Below are 18282 nucleotides of genomic sequence, written 5' to 3' on the forward strand. Positions count from 1 at the left end.
AAGAAACTCCAGACTTATTACCAGTGTGCTTGCAAATTTAAAGTATAGTGCAGGAAGCCTCAGCTTTCTATCATTTCTTGAGAGACCAAACATTTGTTTCCTCTAATGTTCTAAAACAAATTTGGGAATATGAAGTAGCTATATCAGAGAATGAGGTAGACTGGCCCTCTTTTTGGTCCCAAACTAATCATCCATCTCTCTCAGCCCACACCACTCAATGTCTGTATTTTTCTGCACATAGGACAACACGGACCCCTCTGAAACCCAGAAGAGCTGTCCTACATGAAAATATTACATGCTGACACTGTGGTTCTACCAGGGAGACCTATTACACATAACATTTACCTGGCCCCTACTCTGGCAGTTTTGGAACCAAAATGAACCTATATCCAAAACATTTTCATCTTGATTCACCCTTGAATTTAGTGTGATAATATTTAAATCCCAAGCCCTAATCATGGACTTTGATTGAATACAGCGTTGCTCAGTAGACTTCTCTCTGGCACTTCAGATGACTCTTTACAAAAAATGCTCATTTATTGAATGTACAGTATTGGTGGAATACGGTATGCATGATTCAGCAATATGAACTGCAGGCTGCTAAATGACTGTGTAATATGCAGAAAGTTACAGCTACAGTATATTTATTTGTCTCATTTGTATCCCACATTTTCCCACCTATTTGCATAAAAACCAATTAAGCTTTTTGCCAACTGTAACTGCTCAACTTAAATCTCATTGTTCTGATTTTAGCATTGGTCATGATGACAATTATTGTAGCTCCCTGAAATGTGCAGATTGCTGATTCTATTCTTGCTTTTGCTTCTGTCATTGGTTCATAAATATACAGTGTTTGAAATTAATAAATTCCAGGATTTCTTTCACTTGCAGATTTTACAGTACTTTTCAAAGATAAAGAACATAAGTACTTGTACTTTCAATTTGAAAATTACCCCTGGAATATATAGAGCCAATGCCACCCTCTTTCACAAGGAAGAAAAACCAGAAATGAAATGCAGCAATTATCAGGCTTATTTTCGAAAGAGAAGGGCGCCCATCTTTCGACACAAATTGGGAGATGGGCGTCCTTCTCTCAGGGTCCACATTTTGGACATTCTCAACTGCCTGTCGCAGGGACGGAGGCATAGCGAAGGCACCCGACACTTGGACGTCCTTCACCCATACTCTTAAAAAAAAAAAAAAAAAAAAGATGTCCCTGACGAGCACTTGGACGTTTTCACCTGGACTTGTGTTTTTCTAAGGTTGTGGATGGCAATTTATTTAAGGTTATAGACGGCTATTATACACGCAGCTTGTCTGCATGTATGAAGCCGTTTTTGGCATGCGCAGAGCAGCCACGCATAACACTTGGCTGCTCTGCACCAGCTTCCCCTCCTTAGGAAGGAAATCGTGTGCAAATGAGCTAACAGCGAGCAGCTCATTTGCATGCCCGTTCCTTTCCGAATCGCTAAGGGATCGGTAAGGGAAGGGCTTTTTCCGTTCAGTTAATGCATCTGGCTGAAGGTAAGGGAGCTATGTACCTGGGAGCAATTTGTGAAGTCCATTGCAGTGCCCCCTAGGGTGCACGGTTGATGTCCTGGCATGTCAGGGGGACCAGTGCACTACGAATGCTGGCTCCTCCCACGACCAAATGGCTTGGATTTGGTCGTTTCTGAGATGGGTGTCCTCGCTTTCCATTATCACCGAAAATCAGAAACGACCAAGTCCTGGGGACGACCATCTCTAAGGTTGAACTAAATTTCGCGATTTGGGCGTCCCCGACTGTATTATCGAAACGAAAGATGGACACCCATCTTGTTTCGATAATACGGGTTTCCCCGCCCCTTGCTGGAGCTGTCCTGCGAGGACGTCCCCAGGAAAACTTGGGCATCCCTTTCGATTATGCCCTTCCACATCAATTGCACTGCTAAACTGTGATATGAAATATTTGCCAAATTTTTGGCAAAGTGGATAGAGAACTTAATGATGTGAGTAATCCACCCTGACCAGATGGGTTTTATATAAGGATGACAAATTTCAGATAATGTGAGATGTGTACTTAATGTGATTCACACAGTACACATGTTGTGCATCGCCTTGGAAGCTGAAAAGGCCCTCAACAGGGAAGAGCAATTTTATATCTTCACCCTGCTGGAGTATCTGAATATGGAAGGTATCATAAGTCTATGGAGACAATAGTAGTAAATGGCTGTAAATCAAAAAAAATTCACATTCTATAGGAGGTACAAGGCCAGGATGCCTTCTCTCATCGTTCCTACTCACCCTGGAAATAGAACCCTTCATCTTTCAGATTCAAGCAATAAGCTGATGGAATCAACTGAAGCTGGGGGCATGTCAGATAAGATCCTGTTGTATGCAAATAACACAATGTTATTTGTGAAAAATCCTTACAGCTCCTAGACAAAATCAAAGATTTCTCAGCTATTACAGGGCAAATTTGGATAAGACTGAAGTGTTGATGATAGGATTGCAAGCAGAAGATATGCCTTACAGCATCCGCTTTAGACTAGGGACACAAGCCCGACATATCCAGGGATTAACACATCTACTGAGCTTATACACTGTCACAGAAGGCTGCTAAAAGTTTGTATTAGGGACAGGATCTAAAGTTGATATATCTGCAGTCCTTGAAATGATTATTCTCCTGAGATGTACCTTTTTTTATTTAACTGAGATCTCTACCATGCTTTCAAGCAAGTTGAAAGACAGCTACTGTAAGTGAATATATGTGAGGAGGGAACAAAGTCTGAGTGAACTGAATAGAGAGAGGTACAACCACCAGAAGAAGATGGCTGAGGGAAGATATGATAAGAGGCCTAAAAATAATGAGTGGAGTGGAACAGGTAGATGTGAATTGTTTGAAATGTCTATATGCGAATGCCAGGAGCCTAAGAAATAAGATGGGAGAGTTAGAATATATTGCACTAAATGAAAAATTTGATATAATAGGCATCTCTGAGACCTGGTGGAAGGAGAATAACCAGTGGGACACTGTCATACCGGGGTACAAATTATATCGTAGTGATAGGGTGAATCGGACTGGTGGAGGGGTAGCATTGTATATTAATGAGAGCCTTGAATCAAATAGATTGAAAATTCTGCAGCAAAAAAAAAACACTTCTTGGAATCACTGTGAATTGAAATTCCATGTGTTAAGGGGAAAAGGATAGTGACAGGAGTGTACTATCATCCGCTTGGCCAGGATGAACAGACGGATGCAGAAATGTTAAAGGAAATTAGGGACACAAACAAACTGGGCAACACAATAATAATGGGTGATTTCAATTATCCCAATTTTGACTGGGTAAATGTAACATCGAGGCACGTTAGGGAGGTAAAATTCCTTGATGAAATCAAGGACAGCTTTATGGAGCAGCTGGTACAGGAGTCGACGAGAGAAGGAAAAATTCTAGACCTAGTCCTTAGTGGAGCGCATGATCTGGTGCGGGAGGTAATGGTGCTGGGGACGCTTGATAACAGTGATCATAATATGATCGGATTTGATATTAGCTTTGAAGTAAGTATACATAGGAAATCAAATACGTTAGCGTTTAACTTTAAAAAAGGAGACTATGATAAAATGAGAAGAACGGTGAAAATAAAACTTAGAGGACCAACTGCGAGGGTCAAAAATTTACATCAGGCATGGATGCTGTTCAAAAACACCATCCTGGAAGCCCAGGCCACATATATTCCACATATTAAAAAAGAAGGATGGAAGACCAAACGACAGCTGGCGTGGTTAAAAAGTGAGGTGAAGGAACCTATTAGAGCTAAAAGAAAATCCTTCAGAAAATGGAAGGAACCGAATGAAAATAATAAGAAACAGCATAAGGAATGTCAAGTCAAATGCAAAGCGCTGATAAATAAGGCTAAGTGGGACTTCGAAAAAAAGATTGCGTCAGAGGCAAAAACACATAGTAAATTTTTTTTTAGGTATATTAAAAGCAGGAAGCCGGCAAAAGAATCGGTTGGACCACTAGATGACCGAGGAGTAAAAGGGGCGATCAAGGAAGACAAAGCCGTAGCAGAGAGATTAAATGAATTCTTTGCTTCGATCTTCACCGAGGAAGATCTGGGTGGGATACTTGTGCCAAAAATGGTATTCGAAGCTGACGAGTCGGAGAAACTTAATGAATTCTCTGTAAACCTGGAGGATGTAATGGGGCAGTTCTACAAACTGAAGAGCAGCAAATCTCCTGGACCGGATGGTATTCATCCCAGAGTACTGATAGAACTGAAAAATGAGCTTGCGGAGCTATTGTTAGTAATATGTCATTTATCCTTAAAATCGAGCATGGTACCGGAAGATTGGAGGGTGGCCAATGTAACACTGATTTTTTAAAAAGTTCCAGAGGAGATCCGGGAAATTATAGACCGGTGAGTCTGACGTTGGTGCCGGGCAAAATGGTAGAGACTATTATTAAGAACAAAATTACAGAGCATATTCAAAAGCATGGATTAATGAGACAAAGACAACATGGATTTAGTGAAGGGAAATCTTGCCTCACCAATCTACTACATTTCTTTGAAGGGGTGAACAAACATGTGGATAAAGGTAAGCCGGTTGATATTGTGTATCTGGATTTTCAGAAGGCATTTGACAAAGTACCTCATGAAAGACTCCAGAGGAAATTGGAGAGTCATGGGATAGGAGGTAGTGTTCTATTGTGGATTAAAAACTGGTTAAAAGATAGAAAACAGAGAGTAGGGTTAAATGGTCATTATTCTCAATGGAGAAGGGTAGTTAGTGGGGTTCCCCAGGGGTCTGTGCTGGGACCGCTGCTTTTTAACATATTTATAAATGTCCTAGAGATGGGAGTAACTAGTGAGGTAATTAAATTTGCTGATGACACAAAGTTATTCAAAGTCGTTAAATCGCAGGAGGATTGTGAAAAATTACAAGAGGACCTTACGAGACTGGGAGACTGGGCGACTGGGCGTCTAAATGGCAGATGACGTTTAATGTGAGCAAGTGCAAAGTGATGCATGTGGGAAAGAGGAACTCGAATTATAGCTACGTCATGCAAGGTTCCACGTTAGGAGTCACGGACAAGAAAGGGATCTAGGTGTAATCGTCGATGATACGTTGAAACCATCTGCTCAGTGTGCTGCTGCGGCTAAGAAAGCAAATAGAATGTTAGGTATTATTAGGAAAGGAATGAAAAATAAAAATGAGGATGTTATAATGCCTTTGTATTGCTCCATGGTGCGACCGCACCTTGAATATTGTGTTCAATTCTGGTCGCCACATCTCAAAAAAGATATAGTGGAATTAGAAAAGGTGCCAAGAAGGGCGACGAAAATGATAAAGGGGATGGGACGACTTCCCTATGAGGAAAGGCTAAAGCGGCTAGGGCTCTTCAGCTTGGAGAAAAGGCGGCTGAGGGGAGATATGATAGAGGTCTATAAAATAATGAGTGGAGTTGAATGGGTAGATGTGAAGTGTCTGTTCACGCTTTCCAAAAATACTAGGACTAGGGGGGGCATGCGATGAAGCTACAGTGTAGTAAATTTAAAACGAATCGAAGAAAATGTTTCTTCACTCAACATGGTTATCAATAGAAATCAAACAAAATAAAACATGGAAAAGAAAATAAGATGATACCTTTTTTATTGGACATAACTTAATACATTTCTTGATTAGCTTTCGAAGGTTGCCCTTCTTCGTCAGATCGGAAATAAGCAAATGTGCTAGCTGACAGTGTATATAAGTGAAAAACATTCAAGCATTGCTATGACAGTCTGACAGGGTGGGAGGATGGGGGTGGGTAGGAAGTATGCATGGGGACATCAAAGTATATCTTTGGTATTCTAACAGGGTGGGTGTGGACAGGTGAGGGGAGGGTGATCAACAGAGACATACAGCTTTATGGTTTATAATGGGCTAGGAACCCCAGGTCCTTGTTAAGTCCTTTCTGTTGGGTGTTAAAATATTCAATCATTCTGACTTCAAAGGTCTTACGTTCTTGTATGGTTTTAAAGTTACCTTTGAGGATTCTCACTGTGAAGTCACTGGTGCAGTGTCCTGGTCTTGTAAAATGTTGCCCAACAGGCGTGGGAACCCTGCTGGCACCAGCATTGTTTATATGATGTCTATGTAAATTGAATCTTGTCTTAAGCATCTGGCCTGTTTCTCCAATATAGCATCCTTCATTACATTTTTTACACTGAATGATATATACCACATTGGAAGATGAGCAAGTGAAAGATCCCTTTATGTTGAATGTCTTTCCTTTGTGGATGACTTTGGGGTCCTGTGAAATATTTTGGCATAGTTTGCAACTGGATAAATTACAGGGAAGTGTGCCCTTCTGTTCCTTTTCAGTCTGTGAAGGAAGTTTACTTCTGATTAGCTTGTGTTTTAAATTGGGTGGCTGTCGGAAGGCCAGTACTGAATAAATTGAAAAATATCAAGCAACTACCACCTAACACCCTTCTGGTCACGATGGATGTAGAATCACTATACAGCAACATTCCACATGTGGATGGCATAGCTGCATGTGGAAGACTCCTAAAAAAATCCACACTGGACCATCAATACTCTCCAGAAACTATTACAAAATTAATCAAATTCATTTTAACTCACAACTACTTCCACTTTAACAATGATATCTATCTGCAAATAATGGGCACTGCGATGGGCACCAGGACAGCACCCCAATATGCCAACCTTTTTATGGCTGAGCTGGAAGAGACATTTCTGAATACACACCAGACCAAACCTCTAAAATACTACCGGTACATCGATGACATTTTTATGATTTGGACGGAGGGTGAAGAAACTCTGAAACAATTTTATTCTGCATTCAATACATACCATCCTACAATCAGATTCAAAATTGACTACTCTCCAGAAAAAGTCAATTTTTTGGACACCACAGTCTCAATCAGTGATGGCTGTATACAAACATCTGTATACAAGAAACCCACAGACAGATGTAGCTATCTCCACAACTCCAGCTTCCATCCTTCACATACAAAAAGATCCATCATTTACAGCCAAGCCACAAGATACCACCGTATCTGCTCTGACCCAGGGGACAGAGACAGACACCTTAAAACCATGACTGAATCCTTCAAACAGAAGGGCTACAACCCCAAAATAATCTCCAAGAATATTGCCTCCTCCCTCAAAACACCCAGGGAGAATCTGCTACAGTACAAAAAGAAAAAATCCACAGACAGAATCCCGCTTGTAGTGACATACAATCCAGAGCTGGAAAAACTGAGGAAAATCATAAGAGATCTACAACCTATACTCCAGGAGGATGAATTACTGAAAGAGATATTCCCATCCCCACCAGTACTGGCCTTCCGACAGCCACCCAATTTAAAACACAAGCTAATCAGAAGTAAACTTCCTTCACAGACTGAAAAGGAACAGAAGGGCACACTTCCCTGTAATTTATCCAGTTGCAAACTATGCCAAAATATTTCACAGGACCCCAAAGTCATCCACAAAGGAAAGACATTCAACATAAAGGGATCTTTCACTTGCTCATCTTCCAATGTGGTATATATCATTCAGTGTAAAAAATGTAATGAAGGATGCTATATTGGAGAAACAGGCCAGATGCTTAAGACAAGATTCAATTTACATAGACATCATATAAACAATGCTGGTGCCAGCAGGGTTCCCACGCCTGTTGGGCAACATTTTACAAGACCAGGACACTGCACCAGTGACTTCACAGTGAGAATCCTCAAAGGTAACTTTAAAACCATACAAGAACGTAAGACCTTTGAAGTCAGAATGATTGAATATTTTAACACCCAACAGAAAGGACTTAACAAGGACCTGGGGTTCCTAGCCCATTATAAACCATAAAGCTGTATGTCTCTGTTGATCACCCTCCCCTCACCTGTCCACACCCACCCTGTTAGAATACCAAAGATATACTTTGATGTCCCCATGCATACTTCCTACCCACCCCCATCCTCCCACCCTGTCAGACTGTCATAGCAATGCTTGAATGTTTTTCACTTATATACACTGTCAGCTAGCACATTTGCTTATTTCCGATCTGATGAAGAAGGGCAACCTTCGAAAGCTAATCAAGAAATGTATTAAGTTATGTCCAATAAAAAAGGTATCATCTTATTTTCTTTTCCATGTTTTATTTTGTTTGATTTCTATTGATAACCTTAAGAGTGGACTAACACGGCTACCACACTCCTTCACTCAACATGTAATTAAACTCTGGAATTCGTTGCCAGAGAATGTGGTAAAGGCGGTTAGCTTAGCAGAGTTTTAAAAAGGTTTGGACGGCTTCCTAAAGGAAAAGTTCATAGACCATTATTAAATGGACTTGGGGAAAATCCACTATTTCTGGAATAAGCAGTATAAAATGTTTTGTACTTTTTTGGGATCTTGCCAGGTATTTGTGACCTGGATTGGCCACTGTTGAAAACAGGATGCTGAGCTTGATGGACCTTTGGTCTTTCCCAGTATGGCAATACTTATGTACTTATGTATGTACTTATGTTTGTTTACTTTTTCCAAATATACTAGGAGTAGAGGGCAAGCAATGAATATACGAAGTATATTTGGAAAGAGTAAACAAACATAAGTACCTACATAAGTACATAATTTACAACAAATCAGAGAAAATATTTCTTCACTCAACGTGTGATTAAACTCTGGAATTCTTTGCCAGAGAATATAATAAAAGCAGTTAGCTTAGCAGGGTTTAAAAAAGGTTTGGCTAACTTCCTAAAAGAAAAGGACATAAGCTATTATTAAGATGGACTTGGGGAAAATCCACTGCTTATTTCTAGGATAAGCTTCCACAGATCCTCTTCACTGCAAATTATATGAGAACACTCAAACACAACTAAGTGAAACACAAAAACCAGCACTCACAATTCTATTGCACAAATGGAGGAAAAAGACCTCATAATACTGCGGCAAATAATATCATTAAGACACACCGCTAAACCCGTGGCTCCACTTGCCCACAGTAAAAGAATTAATCGTAGGTCAAAAAAACCCTCCTCTGCAAAAAATGTAACAAAACATTTGATTAGTTACAGTCCTTATGGAAAAGCACTACTCATAGAGCACATAACACAAAAGTGTTGTGACAATTGAACAGGCTCCTCCCCAGCAGAAATACAGAGAGTAGTGCTGTCCCAACAGACCCATTTCACATCAGCTTCTTCTGGAGTCCTCACTGTATTGTGCTAATTTCAAATTTGCTGGAGGGTAGTTGCTCTGCTGCTCTCTGTATTTCTGCTGGGGAGGAGCCTTGGATCACACAGACACGGCACTATTCAGATAAGTTATAGCACCATCATGTTATTTCTAGGATAAGCAACATAAAATACACTGTTCAGTTCTGGGATCTTGCCAGGTACTTGTGACCTGGATTGGCCACTGTTGTTAACAGGATGCTGGGCTTAATGGACCTTCAGTCTGTCCCAGTATGGCAACACTTATGTTCTTCAGAAAGGTGGTGTTAATCCCCCTGTACGAGTCGTTGGTGATTCCTCACTTGGAGTATTATGTTCAGTTTTGGAGGCCATATCTCACTAAGAACATAAAAAGACTTGAAGTGGTTCAGAGAAAAGCAACAAAAATATGGGGTTTGGCCAAAAGACATATGAGAAGAGACTTGAGGACATGAATATGTATACCCTGAGGAAAGGATGATGATATGATACAGAAATTTTAAATTATTCTCTTTCTAGAGAAGGGAAATGGCAGAACTAGAGGACATGAATTGTGGTTGCAGGGGGTAGACTTAGGAGTAATAGGAAAGGGAGAAGTAGGGTTATAGACAATTTTCCAACACAGGAAACAGATACAAAAAACATTGATCCTACCTGTCTGTTCTCACTTGTTGCTTCAATAAACAAAATGTTTTTGCATCGTTTTCCTGTATTGGAAGGCCATCTACAATCCTACTTCTCCCTTTTCTCTTGTGACACAGTAGCGGCTTGCTTGCTCCTCCACCCTGGTGGTCCTCTTCTTCATTCAGACTTAGGAGTAATGTCAGGAAGTACTGTTTCAAAGAAAGGGTGGTAGATGCCTGGAATACTTTTCTGCAGTTCACGGTGCAGAGGAAAATGGTAATGGAATTCAAGAATGCGTGGGATAAACATAAAGAATCTCTATATATAAAAGGCACCACCAGTTCTAAATGAAGTCTCCAGCCGGAAGTGTGAAGGGGAAGAGATATCCGGTTTCCCCATGAGTGTCTGCCACGCCCTCGCTCTCTCTGTAACACAAACAGTGAAGGAAAACACAGCAAAGCACGAAATCAAATCACTCTCTCTGTAACAGTGAAGGACTCAGAGGGGGGAGGGGAGAGAGGGCAGAAGCCCTCACTATCTCTGTAACATAAACACAGCACAGCAGGAAACTTAACACTGAAGGACTCGACTCCGAGGGGGGAGGGGACAGAGAGGACAGACAGCACAGGGGAAGGGAGAGAGGGCAGAGGGCAGGGACACACACACTCCCACATGCACACAGAAGAAAACCTTGCTAGCCCCCGTTTCATTTGCATCAGAAACGGGGCTTTTTTACTAGTTTCTATATAAAAAGAGAATGAAATCAAAACAAAACTTAGTTGTGCTCAGGTGGCAAATCTTAGTTGTGCTAGCAGACTTGTATGGTCCCAATTATGGCTAGACAGATCTGGTTGGGCTGGAGTGGGTTTCGACAACAACTCCTGTAGCTGAAACCTAAGTCAATACCAAGCAGACTTCTATGGTCTGTGCCCTGAAAATGGCAAGGACAGATGAAGTTCAAGTATGCATATGTTATTATAGTATATGCTATGAGTTTATCTTGTTAGGCAGACTGGATGAAGCGTGCAGGTTTTTATCTGCTGCCATCTACTATGTTACTATGGTGGTTATTTTAGAAGCTCTATTCATGTTTTGGACAGCAATTAGAAATCTATATTGCATGGACATCCAACTCTCAATTTGATAAAGCCAGGATATGGACATCTAAAACTGTAGTATTTCATATGGCAAAGGTGTGTAGTCTGAGCATGCTTTGGGCAGGACTAAGGAGGGGCTAAAATATGGACAATCAACTCTGATTGCAGAAAGACGGACGTCTGTATTTAGGCCTGGTACTGTTACAGAAAGTTTTTCCGATTGAACAATTTTCTATTAGAAGAAGTAAAGGAAGTCACAGTAGGTATTATTTTTGTCCCTGGAGGGCTCATAATTTAAAAAAAAAAGAAAGAAAAGAAAATTATGAATAGCCATGAGATTTGAACAAATGACTGATACTCTGCTTTAGTTCACAGCTAGCTGCTCTATCCATCAGGCTATTCTTCCACATGGATGTCTATGTGGCCATTTTATAATATGGATGTTGCTCTGTTGCCACAAAGGGAAAAGGAATGGAACTTGATATATACTGCCTTTCTGTGGTTTTTGCAACTACATTCAAAGCAGTTTACATAGTACATACAGGTACTTATTTGTACCTGGGGCAATGGAGGGTTAAGTGACTTGCCCAGAGTTAGAAGAAGCTGCAGTGGGAATCGAACCCAGTTCCCTAGGATCAAAGTCCGCGGCACTATCCACTAGACTGTTCCTCCACTCCAAAAAGACATCCACATCCCTTGTTTTGCCCCCAAATTTGAATGTTTCAGTTTGTAAAATGGATGTCCATGCTGGACATAGCCAGCACTTGAACATCCATTTCTCATGCATTTTAGAACAGCATATATATGTTGGCAGATACTGTTCTAAAATGCATGAGAAATGGATGTCCATATGTGATGTACAGACTTGGACGTTTATATTCAGAGTTGGACGTCCTTTTTAAAATGCTGCTCTATGTAACTGGAAAAGAGTTATACTTGCAAAGGAGGAGGAGGAGGAGGAGGGAGGCTTGAGATGCCCCAGTCTGTGATCTTATCAAAAGGCAGGCTGTTACAGGCAGTTGAGATGCATGGCGCTATGTCCCTGGAAGCTCAATGGCTACTGCCTGGATGGAAATCTCCCCCCCCCCCCCCCCCCCCTATATACACCATCTGGAGTTTTTTTGAAAATACAGAAAATTATTTGCATCCCTTCCTAAAACCTATGATTTAGAATTGGAGGGTAGTTAAAAAAAGCTAAATTGATTAGGTTGTTTAGCCAAAGCAGAGGACTTCTACCCATTTACATCTCCATAATTTAAGAATATGAGGATGTTTCTCCAAGTCTGCAGATTTTTTTGAGAAGGGTATATACAATGGTCCATGTAGCTGCTTGAAAACCTAGATAAGCACTCATATCCCCTATTTCCAAAGACAGCCACATCTATTTTATTTTATTTTTATTTATTGCATTTGTATCCCACATTTTCCCACCTATTTGCAGGCTCAATGTGGCTTACGTAATTTTGTTATAACATTGTCATTCCAGGCTATCAGATATAGTTATTGGTAAGGTGCAGAGATTACGTAAGGTTTGCTAGTTTCAGGATAAAAGATACAAGGCTCTCATGTCAGGAACTTAACAAATATTGACCTCTGTTTCCCAGCTGCATGTAGGTGCTTGAAATAATTGGCTGAGAAAGCCTTTAAAGATGCAAAACTGTGACAAATATATAGGTATTCCCATACCTGTTTTTTTTTTAATTCTAGTCATGGTTGGCAATTAATATATAATATTGTTTTTCAAATACATGTGGTACTTATGAACTGTCTCAGATGGAAAGACATGGGGATATGAGTTTCTGGATGTCAGTGTGGTCAGGGAAAAGTATGTCCATCACAACACTTGTAATCTGGGCAAAACAGTGAATGTTCACTTCAAAAAAAAAAGTGAAAGCCCAAGAGAACCTCTTGCTCAGGTTCCCTATGGCTGACTTTGTGCCGTGTTTTATTAGACACTACCTCATGGACGGGGGCACACAGCACATGTTCCAGTCAAATTTTTCACCTCCGTTTTCACAAAGTAAGAAGCAGCAGCAGCAAATCTGGTACTGGAACACTATTTTAGTTTCTCAGTAGAATCTGTCCTGTTTTTCTGGATGTTTGTAGACTAAATTTCACAAGGTATTTCTATGCCTCAAGAATTATATTCTGTCACCTAGGTTTATCAATATGCTTCTGTATTTCCTCGTTAGCCTCTAATTTTAGTCTCTTCAGCTAGTTTTCTCTTCTGAACAGGGGATGGCCTGAGGGGCATACAGAGGAATAAGACTGTGTGCAGGGGCCTCATTTGCCTAAGCAGGGGTGCAAAAATGGAACTGGATGTTAAAAACAGTCACGCATTAATAGGGCCAGTCCTGCTTCCGAGGAGTTAACTTACTTGGTCATATTTCTTGCTAGGCAATCCTTCCTACAGATCTCTCCCATTCCTGGAAAATGGTTGATTCTCTAAAAAAAATTAAATAAAATAAACAAGAACAGCAAAAATAATGGCCTTTATGAGTATTTCAAGAACATGTAAAATCAGTAGATATTTCTAACACAAAGGAGATCCTGCATGTTACAAAAGATTCCCCACTAAACCCAAGAACACCAGGATCAGATATATTTACTCATGTGAGCAAATACTTCTGGTTTAAAATAGGACTGATAAAAAGAAACAACAGAAGCAAAATCGCCAAAAAAAAAATTCCATTATGAAAATGAGACATATACATTTATGCAAATATAAACATGTATTATCCTAATGACAAACACTGCTTTCATTGAACAAAAAATCATTCAGTTCATAGAGATGCCATGAAAAGATTTGCTGTTTGCATACTCCTTTGATAGCTTTTTATAAAAAGAACCGAAGGATTTATTAAATATGGACCCATGAACAGGAGTTTTTCATATCACTAAAACATGGCCATTATCTAGTCGGATTTTGAAAATTTTCTGGCTGATACCCAGGCATAATTCAGCCATCACTAGTGGTTGAATATTGATTGGTAAACTTTTAAGGCAAACTAACAAACCTAATACACACTAACGAGGGTATATCCCTAATAACTGTGATAAAGCGAATGCTACATACCTGTAGAAGGTATTCTCCGAGGACAGCAGGCTGATTGTTCTCACTGATGGGCGACGTCCACGGCAGCCCCTCCAATCGGAAAACTTTACTAGCAAAGGCCTTTGCTAGTCCTCGCGCACCGCACATGCGCGGCCGTCTTCCTGCCCGAACTGGCTCGTGTTCGTCAGTCCCATATGTAGCAAGACAAAACAAGGGAAGACACAACTCCAAAGGGGAGGCGGGCGGGTTTGTGAGAACAATCAGCCTGCTGTCCTCGGAGAATACCTTCTACAGGTATGTAGCATTCGCTTTCTCCGAGGACAAGCAGGCTGCTTGTTCTCACTGATGGGGTATCCCTAGCCCCCAGGCTCACTCAAAACAACAAACATGGTCAATTGGACCTCGCAACGGCGAGGACATAACTGAGATTGACCTAACAATTTATCCAACTAACTGAGAGTGTAGCCTGGAACAGAATAAACATGGGCCTAGGGGGGTGGAGTTGGATTCTAAACCCCGAACAGATTCTGAAGCACTGACTGCCCGAACCGACTGTCGCGTCGGGTATCCTGCTGCAGGCAGTAATGAGATGTGAATGTGTGGACAGATGACCACGTCGCAGCTTTGCAGATCTCTTCAATAGTGGCTGACTTCAAGTGGGCCACTGACGCAGCCATGGCTCTGACATTGTGAGCCGTGACATGACCCTCAAGAGCCAGCCCAGCCTGGGCATAAGTGAAGGAAATGCAATCTGCTAGCCAATTGGATATGGTGCGTTTCCCCACAGCCACTCCCCTCCTGTTGGGATCAAAAGAAACAAACAATTGGGCGGACTGTCTGTTGGGCTGTGTCTGCTCCAGATAGAAGGCCAATGCTCTTTTGCAGTCCAATGTGTGCAGCTGACGTTCAGCAGGGCAGGAATGAGGACGGGGAAAAAATGTTGGCAAGACAATTGACTGGTTCAAATGGAACTCCGTCACTACCTTCGGCAAGAACTAAGGGTGAGTGCAGAGGACTACTCTGTTATGATGAAATTTGGTGTAAGGGGCCTGGGCTACCAGGGCCTGAAGCTCACTGACTCTACGAGCTGAAGTAACTGCCACCAAGAAAATGACCTTCCAGGTCAAGTACTTCAGATGGCAGGAGTTCAGTGGCTCAAAAGGAGGTTTCATCAGCTGGGTGAGAACGACATTGAGATCCCATGACACTGTAGGAGGTTTGACGGGGGGCTTTGACAAAAGCAAACCTCTCATGAAGCGAACAACTAAAGGCTGTCCTGAGATCGGCTTACCTTCCACACGGTAATGGTATGCACTGATTGCACTAAGGTGAACCCTTACAGAGTTGGTCTTGAGACCAGACTCAGACAAGTGCAGAAGGTATTCAAGCAGGGTCTGTGTACGACAAGAGTGAGGATCTAGGGCCTTGCTGTCACACCAGACGGCAAACCTCCTCCATAGAAAGAAGAAACTCCTCTTAGTGGAATCTTTCCTGGAAGCAAGCAAGATACGGGAGACACCCTCTGACAGACCCAAAGAGGCGAAGTCTACGCTCTCAACATCCAGGCCGTGAGAGCCAGAGACTGGAGGCTGGGATGCAGAAGCGCCCCTTCGTCCTGTGTGATGAGGGTCGGAAAACACTCCAATCTCCACGGTTCTTCGGAGGACAACTCCAGAAGAAGAGGGAACCAGATCTGACGCGGCCAAAACGGAGCAATCAGAATCATGGTGCCTCGGTCTTGCTTGAGTTTCAACAAAGTCTTCCCCACCAGAGGTATGGGAGGATAAGCATACAGTAGACCTTCCCCCCAGTCCAGGAGGAAGGCATCCAATGCCAGCCTACCGTGGGCCTGAAGTCTGGAACAGAATTGAGGGACCTTGTGGTTGGCCTGAGATGCAAAGAGATCCACCAAGGGGGTGCCCCACACCTGGAAGATCTGCCGCACTACCCTGGAATTGAGCGACCACTCGTGAGGTTGTATGATCCTGCTCAACCTGTCGGCCAGACTGTTGTTTACGCCTGCCAGATGTGTGGCTTGGAGCAACATGCCGTAACGGCGAGCCCACAGCCACATGCTGACGGCTTCCTGACACAGGGGGCGAGATCCGGTGCCCCCCTGCTTGTTGATGTAATACATGGCAACCTGGTTGTCTGTCTGAATTTGGATAATTTGGTGGAACAGCCGATCTCTGAAAGCCTTCAGAGCGTTCCAGACCGCTCGTAACTCCAGGAAATTGATCTGTAGATCGCGTTCCTGGAGGGACCAGCTTCCTTGGGTGTGAAGTCCATCGACATGAGCTCCGCACCCCAGGAGAGACGCATCCGTAGTCAGCACTTTTTGTGGCTGAGGAATTTGGAAAGGACGTCCCAGAGTCAAATTGGACCAAATCGTCCACCAATACAGGGAGTTAAGAAAACTCGTGGACAGGTGGATCACGTCTTCTAGATCCCCAGCAGCCTGAAACCACTGGGAAGCTAGGGTCCATTGAGCAGATCGCATGTGAAGGCGGGCCATGGGAGTCACATGAACTGTGGAGGCCATGTGGCCCAGCAATCTCAACATCTGCCGAGCTGTGATCTGCTGGGACGCTCGCACCCGCGAGACGAGGGACAACAAGTTGTTGGCTCTCGTCTCTAGGAGATAGGCACGAGCCGTCCGAGAATCCAGCTGAGCTCCTATGAATTCGAGTCTCTGTACTGGGAGAAGATGGGACTTTGGACAATTTATCACAAACCCCAGTAGCTCCAGGAGGCGAATAGTCATCTGCATGGACTGTACAGCTCCTGCCTCGGATGTGTTCTTCACCAGCCAATCATCGAGATAGGGGAACACGTGTACTCCCAGCCTGCGAAGCGCTGCTGCTACTACAGCCAAGCACTTCGTGAACACTCTGGGCGCAGAGGCGAGCCCAAAGGGTAGCACACAGTACTGGAAGTGACATGTGCCCAGCTGAAATCGCAGATACTGTCTGTGAGCTGGCAGTATCGGGATGTGCGTGTAGGCGTCCTTCAAGTCCAGAGAGCATAGCCAATCGTTTTCCTGAATCATGGGGAGAAGGGTGCCCAGGGAAAGCATCCTGAACTTTTCCTTGACCAGATATTTGTTCAGGGCCCTTAGGTCTAGGATGGGACGCATCCCCCCTGTTTTCTTTTCCACAAGGAAGTACCTGGAATAGAATCCCAGCCCTTCTTGCCCGGATGGCACGGGCTCGACCGCATTGGCGCTGAGAAGGGCGGAGAGTTCCTCTGCAAGTACCTGCTTGTGCTGGAAGCTGTAAGATTGAGCTCCCGGTGGGCAATTTGGAGGTTTGGAGGCCAAATTGAGGGTGTATCCTTGCCGGACTATTTGAAGAACCCAACGGTCGGAGGTTATAAGAGGCCACCTTTGGTGAAAATCTTTCAACCTCCCCCCGACCAGCAGATCGCCCGGCACTGACACTTTGATGTCGGCTATGCTCTGCTGGAGCCAGTCAAAAGCTCGCCCCCTGCTTTTGCTGGGGAGCCGTGGGGCCTTGCTGAGGCGCACACTGCTGAAGAGAGCGAGCGCGCTGGGGCTTAGCCTGGGCCGCAGGCTGTCAAGAAGGAGGATTGTACCTACGCTTACCAGAAGAGTAGGGAACAGTCTTCCTTCCCCCATAAAAACGTCTACCTGAGGAGGTAGATGCTGAAGGCTGCCGGCGGGAGAACTTGTCGAAAGCGGTATCCCACTGGTGGAGCTGCTCTACCACCTGTTCGACTTTCTCTCCAAAAATATTGTCCGCTCGGCAAGGGGAGTCCGCAATCCGCTGCTGGATCCTATTCTCCAGGTCGGAGGCACGCAGCCATGAGAGTCTGCGCATCACCACACCTTGAGCAGCGGCCCTGGACGCAACATCAAAGGTATCATATACCCCTCTGGCCAGGAATTTTCTGCACGCCTTCAGCTGCCTGACCACCTCCTGAAATGGCTTGGCTTGCTCAGGAGGGAGCTTGTCCACCAAGCCCGCCAACTGCCGCACATTGTTCCGCATATGTATGCTCGTGTAGAGCTGGTAAGACTGGATTTTGGCCACGAGCATATAAGAATGGTAGGCTTTCCTCCCAAAGGAGTCTAAGGTTCTAGAGTCCTTGCCCGGGGGCGCCGAAGCATGCTCCCTAGAACTCTTAGCCTTCTTTAGGGCCAGATCCACAACACCAGAGTCGTGAGGCAACTGAGTGCGCATCAGCTCTGGGTCCCCATGGATCCGGTACTGGGACTCGATCTTCTTGGGAATGTGGGGATTACTTAGAGGCGTGGTCCAGTTCGCAAGCAATGTCTTTTTTAGGACATGA

The 18282-nt window shown here is 43.4% G+C and overlaps 1 protein-coding gene across 4 annotated transcripts in view; it reads right to left on the reverse strand.

Moving 5' to 3' along the window:
• TTLL7 (tubulin tyrosine ligase like 7) overlaps positions 1-18282 on the reverse strand; it is a 324337-nt gene that overhangs the window by 267585 nt on the left and 38470 nt on the right. For 3 of the 4 annotated variants that reach the window (XM_030206297.1, XM_030206296.1, XM_030206299.1), the window contains exon 4: positions 13294-13361. In XM_030206297.1, the coding sequence (XP_030062157.1) occupies positions 13294-13361 (68 nt within the window). Of the gene's footprint in view, positions 1-2283; positions 2350-13293; positions 13362-18282 lie in introns of those variants that run through there. The other variant, XM_030206298.1, reaches the window with a different exon arrangement.

This window comes from Microcaecilia unicolor, chromosome 6 (assembly GCF_901765095.1).
Source record: "Microcaecilia unicolor chromosome 6, aMicUni1.1, whole genome shotgun sequence".
Classification (NCBI taxonomy): Eukaryota; Metazoa; Chordata; class Amphibia; order Gymnophiona; family Siphonopidae; genus Microcaecilia; species Microcaecilia unicolor.